This window comes from Malaclemys terrapin, chromosome 1 (assembly GCF_027887155.1).
Source record: "Malaclemys terrapin pileata isolate rMalTer1 chromosome 1, rMalTer1.hap1, whole genome shotgun sequence".
Classification (NCBI taxonomy): domain Eukaryota; kingdom Metazoa; phylum Chordata; order Testudines; family Emydidae; genus Malaclemys; species Malaclemys terrapin.
This window is the reverse complement of record NC_071505.1, coordinates 123,024,315-123,038,278: the sequence shown is the minus strand read 5'-3', so window position 1 is coordinate 123,038,278 and position 13,964 is coordinate 123,024,315. Positions and strand designations below refer to the sequence as shown.

At 39.1% G+C, this 13,964-nt stretch overlaps 1 protein-coding gene across 9 annotated transcripts in view; it reads left to right on the top strand.

Annotated features, from left to right (window-relative positions):
- Positions 1-13,964, top strand: part of SCUBE1 (signal peptide, CUB domain and EGF like domain containing 1) — a 293,422-nt gene that overhangs the window by 70,281 nt on the left and 209,177 nt on the right. For all 9 annotated transcript variants that reach the window (XM_054037763.1, XM_054037745.1, XM_054037800.1 and 6 more), the window contains exon 4: positions 855-989. In XM_054037763.1, coding sequence (XP_053893738.1) covers positions 855-989 — 135 coding nt within the window. The remainder of the gene's footprint in view (positions 1-854; positions 990-13,964) is intronic.

Below are 13,964 nucleotides of genomic sequence, written 5' to 3'. Positions count from 1 at the left end.
AGAGACACTATTGTCCAAAGAGTTAACTGGGAACAGAGATATTCTGCAATCTTTTATGAGCAAAAGATGAGAGTGCTTGCAAGGTTGAATACAGGTCAGATACACTGAGTATATCGTTTAGTGCCAGTGTTCTCCTAATGGTAAAACATATGTCTCCGTTAAACAGAACAGTATAACCATTTTAATGCCAAAGGGAGGTAATGGCGGGGGAGGGGTGGCAGAGGAGGAGAGAGGGGACCCTCAAAACAGCCAGTAGCTAATGCTGCCTTTGTGGGTTTATATATTTGCCTATTAAAATGACAATACAGACATGGAACATTTAGATTTAAGAAGTCTTTCTTTCATTAAACAACATTAAACAAACGGACAAAGTAGGGGGTTATGACTTCAGTAATTGAAGCATGCTGTTCTGTTCAAGACCAGAACTCTATAAAGACTCTTTTCACCCAATAATGCCCTTTGTGTTTGCCTGCTACCCCGATAGAAATTATTGTAGGCCCGAAGTATGTCTTTCCAAGTGGATAGGGAATGACAGAGCACAACACCACTTTTGGCAGATGGGGTCACAGCTCTTTAGAACGTTAACATTCATTGTGCTTTGGAAATCAGTTTGCAACTCAGAATGCATCGTGGCTCAAGCTGGATGTCCCTTCCCCCCATAGTTCTTTTAATGTTCACTTTAAACCTGTGAAGTGAGAAAAAGAATTAAATGGATTAATTTGGATTAACTGTAATAGTGTCCATGTAAATTGCATTAGATTGATTTACAGAGTGCCTTTTGGTTGATGCTTGCTATTTTAAACATACAGTCTACGTGTAGATATTACATTCTCATTTCCACTCATTTCCCCTAGACGTTGATGAGTGTCTGGATAACAATGGAGGATGCCAACAGATTTGTGTGAACACAATGGGCAGCTATGAGTGTCAATGCAAGGAGGGTTTTTTCCTGAGTGATAACCAGCACACCTGTATTCACCGCTCCAATGGTAAGTGCTCAGTCTTGGAGACATGTTCAGTGGAGTAACCATGTTGATAAAATGTTCAGAAATTATGTTCTTTATATTTCTCTCCTCAGATCTCTGAAAATCATTGTGCTATAGAAGTTGGGTAGTGTATTGTACCCATAGATTTCTGTGAGATATGTCTGTTGATGGGCTGGTGGGTTTTTTTTGGTAGAATCTTGACTGATTTATTATGCAGCCATCTAAACTGGCAGCATATTTATTAGTAAGGCAGGGAAAAAAGATTTTGATATGAAATAGTAATATCTGGAATGTAAAACTACTGATCATTAGAACACAGAAGTCATTTAAAATGGCAACCTCTACCCTAGGCATTGTGGTACCAAAATTTACATTGAAACAAATGGCCAATTTATTTGGGAAATTATACACACTCTTCTTTTGCCAGAAGCCCACTGAATTTGCTTGAGTTTTTGATTGCTGATAGCCAGTATCTGTAAAATCAAGGCTTTTCCATACAGCTGTGGTCATAATCTAGTGCTGATTTTTGTTGGAGCAAGCTCCTCTCTTTTTCCTGTAAATTTCAGACACAGAAGACAAGCTTGGGTGCAAAAGGGAAAAAGAGAGCAACAGAAATATACATCTTTGCAATTAGGTGGATTCTTGATGTGATCGTTCAGACTTCTGGTGACCCTAAGAGTAGTGGGAATATATTCTAGTAAACTCAGTTTAAAAAAGGTGATGGTGAGCCTCAAAGCAGCAAGATGAGTTTGGTCAACAAAATGACCACTCTAAATTTCCACTTGCCATGCAAACAGTGTCTGAATTATTTTAAGTCACTGTAATTAACCAGAGGTTCCTACTGAGTGTAGGATGTGAATTTAGTCACTATATTAACAGAAAACCAAAACCTTATAGTTTAACAGGAGGAGCTTTCTTAAAACTCAAAATATATTTCTCACAGTGTGCTTGTTCACTTAGAATTGCAGAGATAAATAATATTTTTGATTTTAAAAATATGTACAATCCAGAAAATGATTCAGTTTCTCTGTATTTTAAAATGATTGTCAAGTTTAAAGCAACCAAAGCACTTTGATTTTGAGGAGAACCTGCAATTAAGCTCCATCAGCCGATGTATTTTAAAAGTTGGTATCTAGTTATCTAATAGGTTTTTAGTCATTCTGTTCAATATAAGTTGTTCAAATTTCTGTCCAGCGTAAAGTAACCCTGACACAAAGATATCCAACAGAGCAAGGAATAGTAGCTGGAAGCTTAATGAAAACCATTTGCAGTGTGCTGCAATACAATCATTATTTCAATTTGCACATTATAAAAATTCCCAGATGTAATAAAAAGGAATTTAGATATCCGAGATGGAAGCTAATGAAACAAATGAAAAATGAGATTCTGAAGGCAAAAGATTTTTATATGAAGTAGATTTATTGAGGGAAATGGCAAGTTTTTATGGTGAGGACGATTCTTAGTTTGCAGGAGGACTGGGGAAGCTGATTTAAAGGGTGACTGAGGTATGCCCGTAATAAAAATGTGTGGGGTGAGTGTGTTTGTGCTAGCTTGTTTATAAAGAATGTGTGAAATAAGATTTAATTAAAGCAACACAGTCAAATTATTTTGGGTCTGAAATAAGAGGGCAGGAGGCAGTTACAAAATGTATTATGACACGAATGCTCTATGACTTTTCAAAAATAAAGTGTCAATTTTTTTTAAAAAAGTAAACATTATTCTGTAGCACTGTGAACCCAAACACAAATACATTGGGCTAGCACATTAGAACCAGGAAATGAAACTGAGTGACTATTTTCATTGTCCAAGCTGACTGAAGTGCAAACAGTAACCAGGCATGGTGAGAAGTGTATCAGATTCTTTCCATTAAATATATAAGCTGTTAACCTTAGGAATATTGTTTATTTTCAGTCTGTGTCACGTGTGGGTGTCTATATAAAAACTTCGGGACAAAACAGAGAAGAAATATTCTTTTATTAAAGTGTTTAACTAGAGACCTCTTTTAGTGCTAGATTGTGTCTACACTTACATGGGTGCACAGGGGTTTGTGGGAGAAAGGCACAAGGATCCTTCAACCCTTCCCACACCCAGCATCAATATGTAGGATCCAGTCACAACCCAAGCACAATGGTCCAAGCACTTCAGCATGGATGTAAATTTTAAACACAATTACACCCAATGACTTCTATGTAAAAATGTTAAAATGGGTGCATATCCATACATTTCAGGCACCTTTGATATCAATTAAAAGTACATCCTATGTGCCACACTTTAAGGTAATCCACAACAAAGCTCATTCCCCAGTCAAACAATTTCCTGTTCTTACATTTCCTCCCACCATTTTCAAATGTCTGGTGAAAAAGAGAAGCCGGGCAATGTGCCCTGGAGGACATTGGATTTGGGCTATTTCAGATGTGGGAGAATATACCCCAAAGCTCTTGAGCCCTCATAGAGATTTCCCAGCCTGCAGCCTTCTCTCATTTATGTTAATGGGGGTCCAGCTTGAGAGTTGCTGCTGACCTGTATGGCCAGTATGGCTCACGTGGTTTAAAGTTACGTGCATGCTTAAGTGATTTGACATTCAGAGCTGTGGCAATCCACATGCAATTTGGAGGGGAGAGAAAAGGTTGCAGGAGGGAAGAGTTTGGAAGAGGCACCAGAAAGTCAGTCTGTGTGTACATGGCTGGAATGCTCGCTGTGGTTGCAGCACTTCTGTAAATAGTTCTCTTAATAAAGAGCCAGTTTAGTTTTAGAACATGGAGTCTTCTCATGTTATTAGCCAATGTGTGGTACAGGAAACATGGTAGCAGCAGTCAGTCTAATGCAGTATTGATAACTCCTAGGATTTCTTTGCACATCATGCAAGATTGGCCAGCATGAGAGCTAGTCTCAGGGTGATGTGAGAAACTCCAGCTCTCTCTCAAATTTCAGCTCTGCCTAGGGAAACTTCCCTCTGATTGGCTGCTTTCCCATCAGTTCCACCTCCTGGGGAAGAGCAGCCAATCAAAGCTGCAACAGGAAACAGGCAGAATTCTCTCCCCTACTCCCCAGCAGCTGACACCATTTTCACAGGAGGGGGAGGAGGAAGCAGCAAATGCCCAGCAGCTCAGGATAGCTCCACTCCCTCTTCTCCCTTCCCCTCATGTGAACAACAGTACTTCCCCTCTCCCTTGCTGCAACACTTGGCCTCGGAAAGAGAAGAGGGGGGTGAATAATCTCTGCAGCTGCCTCCCCTATATTGAAAGAGGGAGAAAACAACCCCTCTGCAGTGCCCTCCCTCCCCAGGCCTGAGAAAGGGGTCTGATGAGCCCCAGGAGCTGCAGGAGGAGCAGACATGGGGGGAGGGTCTGAACTGATGTGGGGTGGAATTGATGGGAGACAGGCAGATCTGGGGGTGAGAACTCCTGCAGCGGGGTTCAAAATCACCTTAATACATTTGGGAAACACAAATTGTTGCACACCTGCATGGGGTTGGATGGTGAGTTCAAAACTCAAAAGACCAGCCAAACAACTCAATATAACACTTTAAAAAAATCTCATGATTTGGGGGGCAGTTTCATGACTTTTGGGGGTGTGACTCATGATCTTTGATCATTTGAGGTTGGCAATACTGTTAGTAAGACTCACAGCAAGGAGAAGCGTGTGATTAACAAGAAAATAAAGCAGCAGCTAGAAACAGAGCAAACAAGCAGCACGGAGGGACTCAGACCACTGGGAATACTGGATTTCCAGACAAAAAGCCCTGCACAAGCATGGAAACAAGAACTGAGTCTGTATACAGAGCTGACTTTGGGGGATAAAGAGGCGAAAATGAAGGTAAAGTTTTTTAAATTTCTCATTTGGGGGGAAAAGGACAAGGAGTGAGTCTGTTGCCAGAAATAATGTCGGAAGCATTAGAACAGCTGATAAAGGTGTTTGATGAGTACTATAATCCCAGACAGAACAAGACTGTAAAGAGCATGAGACTGGGGGCAGGGTGTATGTGTGTGTGGATTATTTGTGTTGTACCCAAAACAAAGAAGCAGAAGAGGGAATAGTTACAAAGCTGAGAACTCTGACATTCACATGCAACTTCGGAAACATTAAAGATTCCTTAATTAAAGATGGGCTAGAGAAGTGCCTCCAAATAGCAAGGGCACCCTTGGTGAACAGAGAAAAGATCAAAACAGTGACAGTCACTAGTGCAGAACAAGTACACAGGCTCAAGCTAATGGAACCCAAGAAGCAGAACGGAGAAAGACTGAGAATGCAGATATCATGGTCTAGTGTATATTCTCTGAAAAGCAACATGAAAGGCAGAAAGAAAATGCCTTGCCTATGGACAAAGATGCAAGGAGTGTGGGAAATGAAACCACTTTGTCACAATGCTGCAGAAATATACCCCCAGAAATATAAAGCAGCAGGACATTCAGTGATTGAGGACATTGTTCTCTTCACTGGAAGTCACTGTGTTTGCAGTGTGACTCTTGCATATCCCAAAATTCTCAGCAAACATGCACTTTAGAAGTAGGCTGACATAAATTCAGCTGCCATATTTGCAATTATTCTATTTGATCAACAACCAATCCAATCCCAGCAGGACTGTGGAGCCAGCTGCAGTATAACCCTGGAACACTGATAAGCAGCAATATTAGACTGGAGAAAGGTGACCAAGTGCTGAGGGCAGTGGGCAAATGCTGGCTGGTGCAGTGGTGCTGGAACTAAAGGTATTGGGGGTGCTACCGCACCCCCTGGCTTGACATAGTAATAACAAACATGATTGCCATCAGCAGCAGCCCCACTATAAAAAATGGTTCCAGCACCACTGGGCTGGTGTCTCCTCCAAACTTTTCCTTCTTGCAGCCTATGCTCCTCACTCCAAGGTCCATGTAGGTTGCCACAGAAGCCATGGACTGGATGGCAGCATTACAGTCCCCAAAGTAATAAGGAAAGGTAAAGCTGTGCCCCCTTTCCTATCTGCACTAGTCATCAGGGAGTGGGGAGTGTGTGCAATATCCCGCTTAAAAATCTATGAATGCCTGCTGCCACGTACACTTCCCCCAACATTCAAAGAGATCTTGTGCCTGCCTTCATCTCAACATCTCTAGGAGCTGCTGCTGGAGTATTGTGTCTTCACTCACCACTCCCAGGGGTTGTGGTTAAAAGCCACAACAGGGGGGTTTAATATCTTCTTCCGTGTATCCTGGATGGCATGTCTCCATCATTTCCAGAAGTTTTCTCATTAATTCTTATGGGCAGGAAAGATTATCCTCAGAGCAGTATGAATTTTATACTGGAGGGATTAGACTGATGTTCAAGTCAGGACAATCATTTTGCAACGTTTGTTTTGTTTTACTTTCTCCGTTGCTGACCAACGAATTAACCTCACACATCTTTTGGGAAGAGGCTATGCCCAGTACAATGTGATTCATTTATTATGCCTAAAATTTACTTCATTTCCCTCCAGCTAAGCCAGGTTTCAACATTTTATTATGCAAAAGGAAAAGAAAAAGAACAAAAAGAGTATCTTATGGCGAGGGACAAAACTTAACAGAACATAAAAGAAATTTTTGGTTATTCATATAAATATTGTACATCTTAGTTGCATTGGTAGACTATGGTAACTAGTAAATTATATAAGAGAAAAAAACTGGTGGCTTTAATAGAAACCAAAATTAGCTACCTACTAGCCTAATGTATGTTTGACCCCTTAAGTAGCATGCACTTCAGAAATCCTGGGAAGATTAGTATTTTAGGCACCATCTACACTATATCAAACTAGATGACATTAACACAAACTAGGTACCTTTTAGTTCATACCAGCAGGTCTACATGGGGCAATTGGTATAGCATGTTAGCATTCTCTACAATTCACACCCATCTAGTTCATACTGCAGGGCCATGTATTCAAGCCTTTAGACAGAGCTTAATTATGTGTCTATGGGTATGTCCAAACTGCAACTGGATGTGTGACTGCAGCATGTGTAGACGTACTTGAGCTAGCTTTGATATAGCTAGCTCATGTAACCGCAGTGAAGCCGCAGCAACATGGGCTGTATGAGCTCACCTGGGACCTGGGTGTGTACTCAAGAAGCTACCACTATGCTGCTTCCCGTTTAATTATGGCTTCACTGATATTGTTATCTTTGATCTGGCTAGCTCAAAAAATAACTTGGGTATGTTTACACTCGCTGCAGTCACACATCAGATTGCAATGTAGACATACTCTAACTCTGCTAAAGACTTGGACTACCTAGGTCTCCTGTACATACATTATGGAGGTAGCCATGGTTTTTCAGACCATTTGAAAGCCATTTGATGAGGAGTTGCTTGTCCACTTCCTCTTATCCCATAGGAATATGGTGTTCAGTTGAATCTTATTAATTTTGCAGCGCTAGCCTAGGAATGATCTGATGGATTCATGCCCGATGTCAGTTGTGGTATGGACAGACTTGATCTTAAAAGTTCACTTACTTCTTCAAACTGCTGGCTTCATTATTGTTGGAGAAGAAGAAAATTATACTTCAGTTTTTCTTCTCCTCCACCCCAACCTCAGATTTATTTATATTCTTACCCTGTTTTCATAGCTCCAACAGGATTCTGCAGTGGCAGGATAGCGGAAAGCCTGGGCCCTAGGGAAGAAGTGACCCCCAGTGGTTAGAGCAGGTGGGGACTGCAAGTTGGACTTGTGTGTTCTGTTTCCAGCTCTGTTGCTGAAACTGTGTGTGACCTTAGGCAAGTTCTTAACCTTTCTTTAGCATAGTTTAACCATGTGCAAACTATTAGATTGCATAAGGTCTTTGTGAGAGATCATCAGTTTGAGCTTCATAGAAACACAAAAAATGTATTAGTATTTCATATTAATTTGTAAGGATAACTGAATAAGTGTGTTGCCATGTCTCCATAACTTTGGAACATCAGAGATTCTCATCTCAATTCTTAAAGCTCTTTAGACATGTGCAATCTGTTAAATTATTTGGATGTACCAGACCACGCCCATTCTAAGAGCAGATGCCCTGTGCCATGGAACAGCTTCTGTAACAATAGACTGTCCCATTGTAATTTTAACAATCATTGTATTTTAGGATTTCAATTTTAACAGAGAAAAGTATGTGAGGCATCATTTAATGAAATCAATACCTCTACACTAATATGTCTGGATAACAGATATTTTGTCTATTAAAACATCATTGTCTCAGATAATATTTGGTTATGGTTTAGGAAAAGGTTCCTAAGTGTAGAAATAATAATAATAGCCCCTCTCTTCATTTGCACTGTAGCTCTTGAGTAAATAATGTAACATGGCTGCTTATCTGTAATTGCATTGATGAGGGAGGATACAGGGACAAAGAGTAATGTTAATAACATTTTAAATCTCATTGTGCTTTGGTAGAAATGTGCATACCCTGCCAGAGTCACTACTGTTTGGATTGTAAGGTTTCTAATCCGCTGTATGGGCATTGTGTGAGAGTATCCCCCACTTGACTTCTCAGTGCAGTGCTCTAGTCCAACAAATTAAATTACTCATCAGGCACCTTATTCATAAAGAGTAGTCTATAGACATAACATTTTTTAATCCTTTATGTTTCTATAAATAGTGAGAGGGTAGAACACTCAACAGTCTCTGCACTAACATGTACCACTTTAATAGGGTGATTTTTAAATAGGAAAGCAAACGCTGGCCAGTTGTAGGGGATTGATTTTAACCCTTTAAGTACCTCAGTAAAATTAAAAAACCAACAGCCAGAAAACAGTGTTGCCATTTATAACTTATTAAGCTGCACCTTATTTTATAATTTTGCATATTTCTCTTCCCTGAATTGTCCCTGGCTTGTCTAGTGTTTGTTTTGTCTGTCTCCAGTTGTGAACTCTGAGGCAAGGAACATGTAAATGTAGGGTACATATAAAAAAAGTAGTAGTTGTTAAAGTAATGTAGTGCCTTTCACCATATTGCCAACCCTATTCATTTAAAAAAAAATTGAGATAAGCCTAAAAGAAAATCACAAAATTTGCTTAAAAAATCATTGAGTTTCTTTTTATTTATCTTCTGGATTTTGAGCCTTTTAGTTTACACTCAATTGATGTTTTCAAGCTTTTCTCCACAACCATGATGGCTAGAAACTTAGTCTGTTTTTATGAAAGCCCAAAGTGACTTGCCCAAAGCATCAGAGGGAGTTGGTGGCAGAGCTAGGGTTGAGTACTCGGGTACCTCTCTCATTCCATCTATCATGAAAAATGCTATGTCCTAAGATACTGCAGAGCTAGCTAAACACAATGGCTGTGAGTTCACTGCAACTGAAAAACCAAATCTTCCAGAATTCAGAGACAGCTATAGGCCTAGATACACCAGAATCTGTGGTTGAATTCTAGGGCACTCTACAGAAGCTGGCCTGCAAAGCACGCCAGAATTTTAGGGGCCTTCTGAGAATTACAAAAACTTTTTTTTTCAATGAGGTTAAAGGGGATGTTAAGTACAATCACAAATATGCTGCCTGCAACCCTCAGCTGGCAAGAAGTCAATAAGCCAAAAGTCTAACTTGCATATATTCCATGATTGACTGGAACAGTAATCAAGCAGATGGATGCTTGAACAAGACTCAATTGGGGTGTGTGCGGGGGAGAGAGACAATAACAGGAATAACCTCTGAGGGTAGGACAAGACAGGAACTGACAGGAAAGAGTCTGTCAGAAATCACAAAGCTGGAGATTCCAAGAAGTGTGTCATGGAAAGAGCAGGTGTTTAAAACACCTAGCCGCAGCATGACAAGCAGACTGCTCACCAGGAAGAGAAGGGAATTTGTAAGTCAAATCAGAAATCTCTCCACACCTGTGTGACACAGAATGCAATGAACAGTTTATAGCTCAGCTCTTGACTGACTAGCAGCACTGATGAGAATCAAAAGCTGTATGCACGGTTGGGAAAACACACTGGAAAGCAGTACAGTTTAAAAAAGAAAATATGCAAAAGAGGCCTTCACACTCAATCATTCAATAATACTGGAAGTGTACCAATATTTTGTTCATACTGTCTGCTCAGAATACAGCAACATTATAATAAATAAAAGAACTGGAGTGTTTTTAAAATGCCCCTAGTGTTCAGCAGACTGAAACTTCAGGTGAGAAAGATCTGGGGACATACTAAGCCAAAATATCCTGGAAGAAATTCACATTCATATGTAAACCATAACAAAATGAGAATGGTATTAAATATACTGTACGTGTTATACATCGTGGTGTGTATCTCAAATGGATGGAGGGAGAAACTTGAAGGTGACAATTTTGCAACAAAAAAACTTCAAAAACAGACTCCAAAGAGAGACTGAACTTGAATTAATATGCAAATTAGATATAATTAACTTAGGTTTGAACAGAGACTGGAAATGGTTGGGTCATTACACTAATTGAATCTATTTCCTCATGTTAAGTATCCTCACACCTTCTATGGGTCATCTCGATTATCACTTCAAAAGTTTTTTTTTTTTCTCCTGCTGATGATAGTTCATCTCAATTGATTGGCCTCTTACAGTTGGTCTGGCTACTTCCACCTTTTCAGGTTCTCTGTATGTATATCTTCTTGCTGTATGTTCCAGTCTATGCATCCGATGAAGTGGGCTGTGGCCCACGAAAGTTTATGCTCAAATAAATTTGTTAGTCTCTAAGGTGCCACAAGTACTCCTGTTCTTTCTGCTATCTTATTCATCTTAAAGTTTTCCTACTTGCTCAAAAATTGGACTCAGTCTCAAGGGAATGGGCTTTTTTAGGAGATTCCAGTACTAATCTGTTGCTGAGGCAAGAGATGTAGAGAGAAAAGCCCCTTTTATGGAATGTCAGCTTTTTTGCTTCTGTCTGGTATTCAGAAATACATAGGCACACATGAAAAATAATGGAGAGAAGTTTCCTATAATGTTCGAGTTCTGGTCAAAGGTCCAGGTTAATTCTTTTCTAAACTAATTTCACCATCACTAACAAGAATAAGCTGATGTAGTCAATAATATGTGCCCTTGCTACTTCTACATGCTATATAGTATGATTGTACAGCTTCAAAAGACTTGAAAAAAGAAGAACAGGAGTACTTGTGGCACCTTAGAGACTAACAAATTTAGTCTCTAAGGTGCCACAAGTACTCCTGTTCTTCTTTTTGCGGATACAGACTAACACGGCTGTTACTCTGAAACCTGTCAAAAGACTTGTTTACTCATAGAGAGACAAGGTGACCTGAAGAAGAGCTCCATGTAAGCTCGTCCCTCTCACCAACAGAAGATGGTCATATAAAAGAGATTACCTCACACACCTTGTATCTCTATTATCCTGGGAAGAACACGGCTACAACAACACTCATTTACCCATAGGTAGTTGTGGAAAATATGTTTCTTCCACAGCTCCAACATAACACATCTACCTATGGAAAAACACCCTTTCCCCTCTCCATGATACACAGTATCCCCTTTATAAGCTTTCCAGTGCATTTATATCTGATTAAATCATAGCACAAGCAACGTAACCCAATATAACCTAGTACAATGTGCTGTAAGCATCAAGTTACAATGGTGATTTACAAGTCTTGGCAGTTTTTCCCCCAATAGGTAATATGGACTGGGGATAATGCTATAGCTGCAATCCCCAATCCACATCAAACTGTAAAGTACTAAACAAGTCATGACCAAGAAAACATACTTCTCCTCCTTTCCGAAGAGAAAATTTTTGTCAGACGTTCACATAATCAGTGTTACCATATTAGTATTTTATGTAATAAGAATCATTTATTTAAACTGACATTTATATGGAATGTTACAAGTACAAAGTTGGGAGAGATAGCAATACAAATGTATTCTACAATGTGCATTCTTGACAAAAGGTAAGGTAGATCTGCCTATCAAAGTACTATCCTAATAATTATTTGCACTTCGGATACCAACTTTCATCCGATGACATCAAAGCACTTTACAAATTCCACCTAAATGTCATAAGATACCTATAAGATAGGTAGTATTATCTCCCATTTTATAGATCATGTAAATTAGAGAGAGAGATGTTAATTGACTTGCCCGTGGTCACACAGGACGTCTGTGGCAGAACTGAGAATCAGAGCTGGTCAGAAAAACTTTGACAAATTTTCATTCAGAGAATGTAGTTCCATCTAAATCAAAAAGCTTTGTGAAATCACGTCAATTGTGCTGAAATTTAGTTTGAGGAAAAAAAGGGAAAAAAGAAGCCCTAACGATGTTGAAAGTCTCATTTTGACATCAGAATGAAACATTTTGATTTTTCCTGTGAAATCTACTTTTCATTTCATTTCAATTTGTTTTAATTTTTCTATTAGATTCTAACATAAAATAAAATGTCAAAATCAAAATGAAACATTTTAATCATCCTCTTTTTTTAAATTTTATATAGAATTTTAAAGTTTTGGAGGGGTTGTTCCTAATTGGAGCAAAACCAAAATTTGAACGCTTCCACAAAATGGAGTTTCTGTACTCTCTCCAGTTTGTCCACATCTTTCCTAAAGTGAGGCATCAGAATTGGACACAGAACTCCAGCTGATGCCTCACCAGTGCTGAGTACAGTGGGACAATTGCTTCTCATGTCTTACATATGAGACTCATGTTAATAGATCCCAGAAGGATATTAGCCTTTTTTTGCAACTGCATCACATTAATTCATATTTTGTTTGTGATCTACTGTAGCCCTCAGATCCTTTTCTGCAGTACTATCACTCAGCCAGTTATTCCCCATTTTGTAGATGTGCATTTGATTTTTCCATCCTAACTGTAGAACATACTGGAATTTCATCTTGTTGATTTCAGACCAATCCTATAATTTGTCAGTCATTTTGAATTCTAATCCTGTCCTCAAAAGTGCTTGGAACCTCTCCCAGCTTGGCATCATCCATAAATTTTATATTCATACTCTCCACTCCATAATCCAAGTCATTAATGAAAACATTGAATAGTATCAAAGTTAGGCTGACTCGTCTATATATAATTCCTGATTCCTCTGGGACCTCAGGTGTCTTCCATGAGTTCTCAAAGATAATTTATAGCAGTTCTGAAGTAGCCAATACCCTAGAATGAATTTCATTATTTCGCTATTTTGGCTTGTATTCCTTCCCACTTGTTAATATTAATTGTATTGAGTATCTGGTCACCATTTTAACTTTTCATTTTATACTGAAGCAAAATAGGCATTAAACGTCTCAGCTTTCTTGATGTCATCATTTATTAGCTCTCCTATCCCACTAAGTAGCGGACCTATACTTTCCTTTATTTTTCTCTTGCTCTTAATGTAATTAAAGAACCTCTTCTTGTTTCCTTTGAGACCCGTTACTAGATGTAACTCATTTTGTGCCTAAGTCTTTCTGGTTTTTGTCTCTACATGCCTGTACTATTCTTTTGTACTCATCATTAGCAATTTGTCCGTGTTTTCAATCTTTGTAGGATTTCTTTTTCATTTTCAGGTCAGTAAAGAGCCTCCTGATGCAGCTATATTAGCCTCTTATTATGTTTCCTATCTTTTCTTTGCTTTGGGATAGTTTGCGTTTGTGCCTTTAATATTGTCTTCTGGAGAAACTACCAGATCTCCTGAATTCCCTTTTCCTTTAGATTTTCTTCCCATTGGATCTGAACTACCAATTCTCTGAGTCTGTTAAAGTTTGCTTTTCGAAGTCCATTGTCCTTATTCTGGTGCTCCCACTCCTTCCTTTCTTTAGAATCATGCAGCCTAGCATTTCATGATCACTTTCACTCAAGCTGCCTTCCACCTTCAGATTTGAAACCAATTAGTCCTTGTTAGTCAGAATCAAGTCTGAAATGGCTGTCCCTCTGGTTATTTCCTTCACTTTCAGAAACAAAGAGTTGTCTCGACTACATTCCAAGAATTTACTGGACATTTTGTGTTTTGCCATATTACTTTTTCAATAGATGTCTGGGTAGTTAAAGTCCCTCATTACTATCAGGTCTTGTGTTTTGAATATTTCTGTTATTTGTTTTAGACATGTCTCAT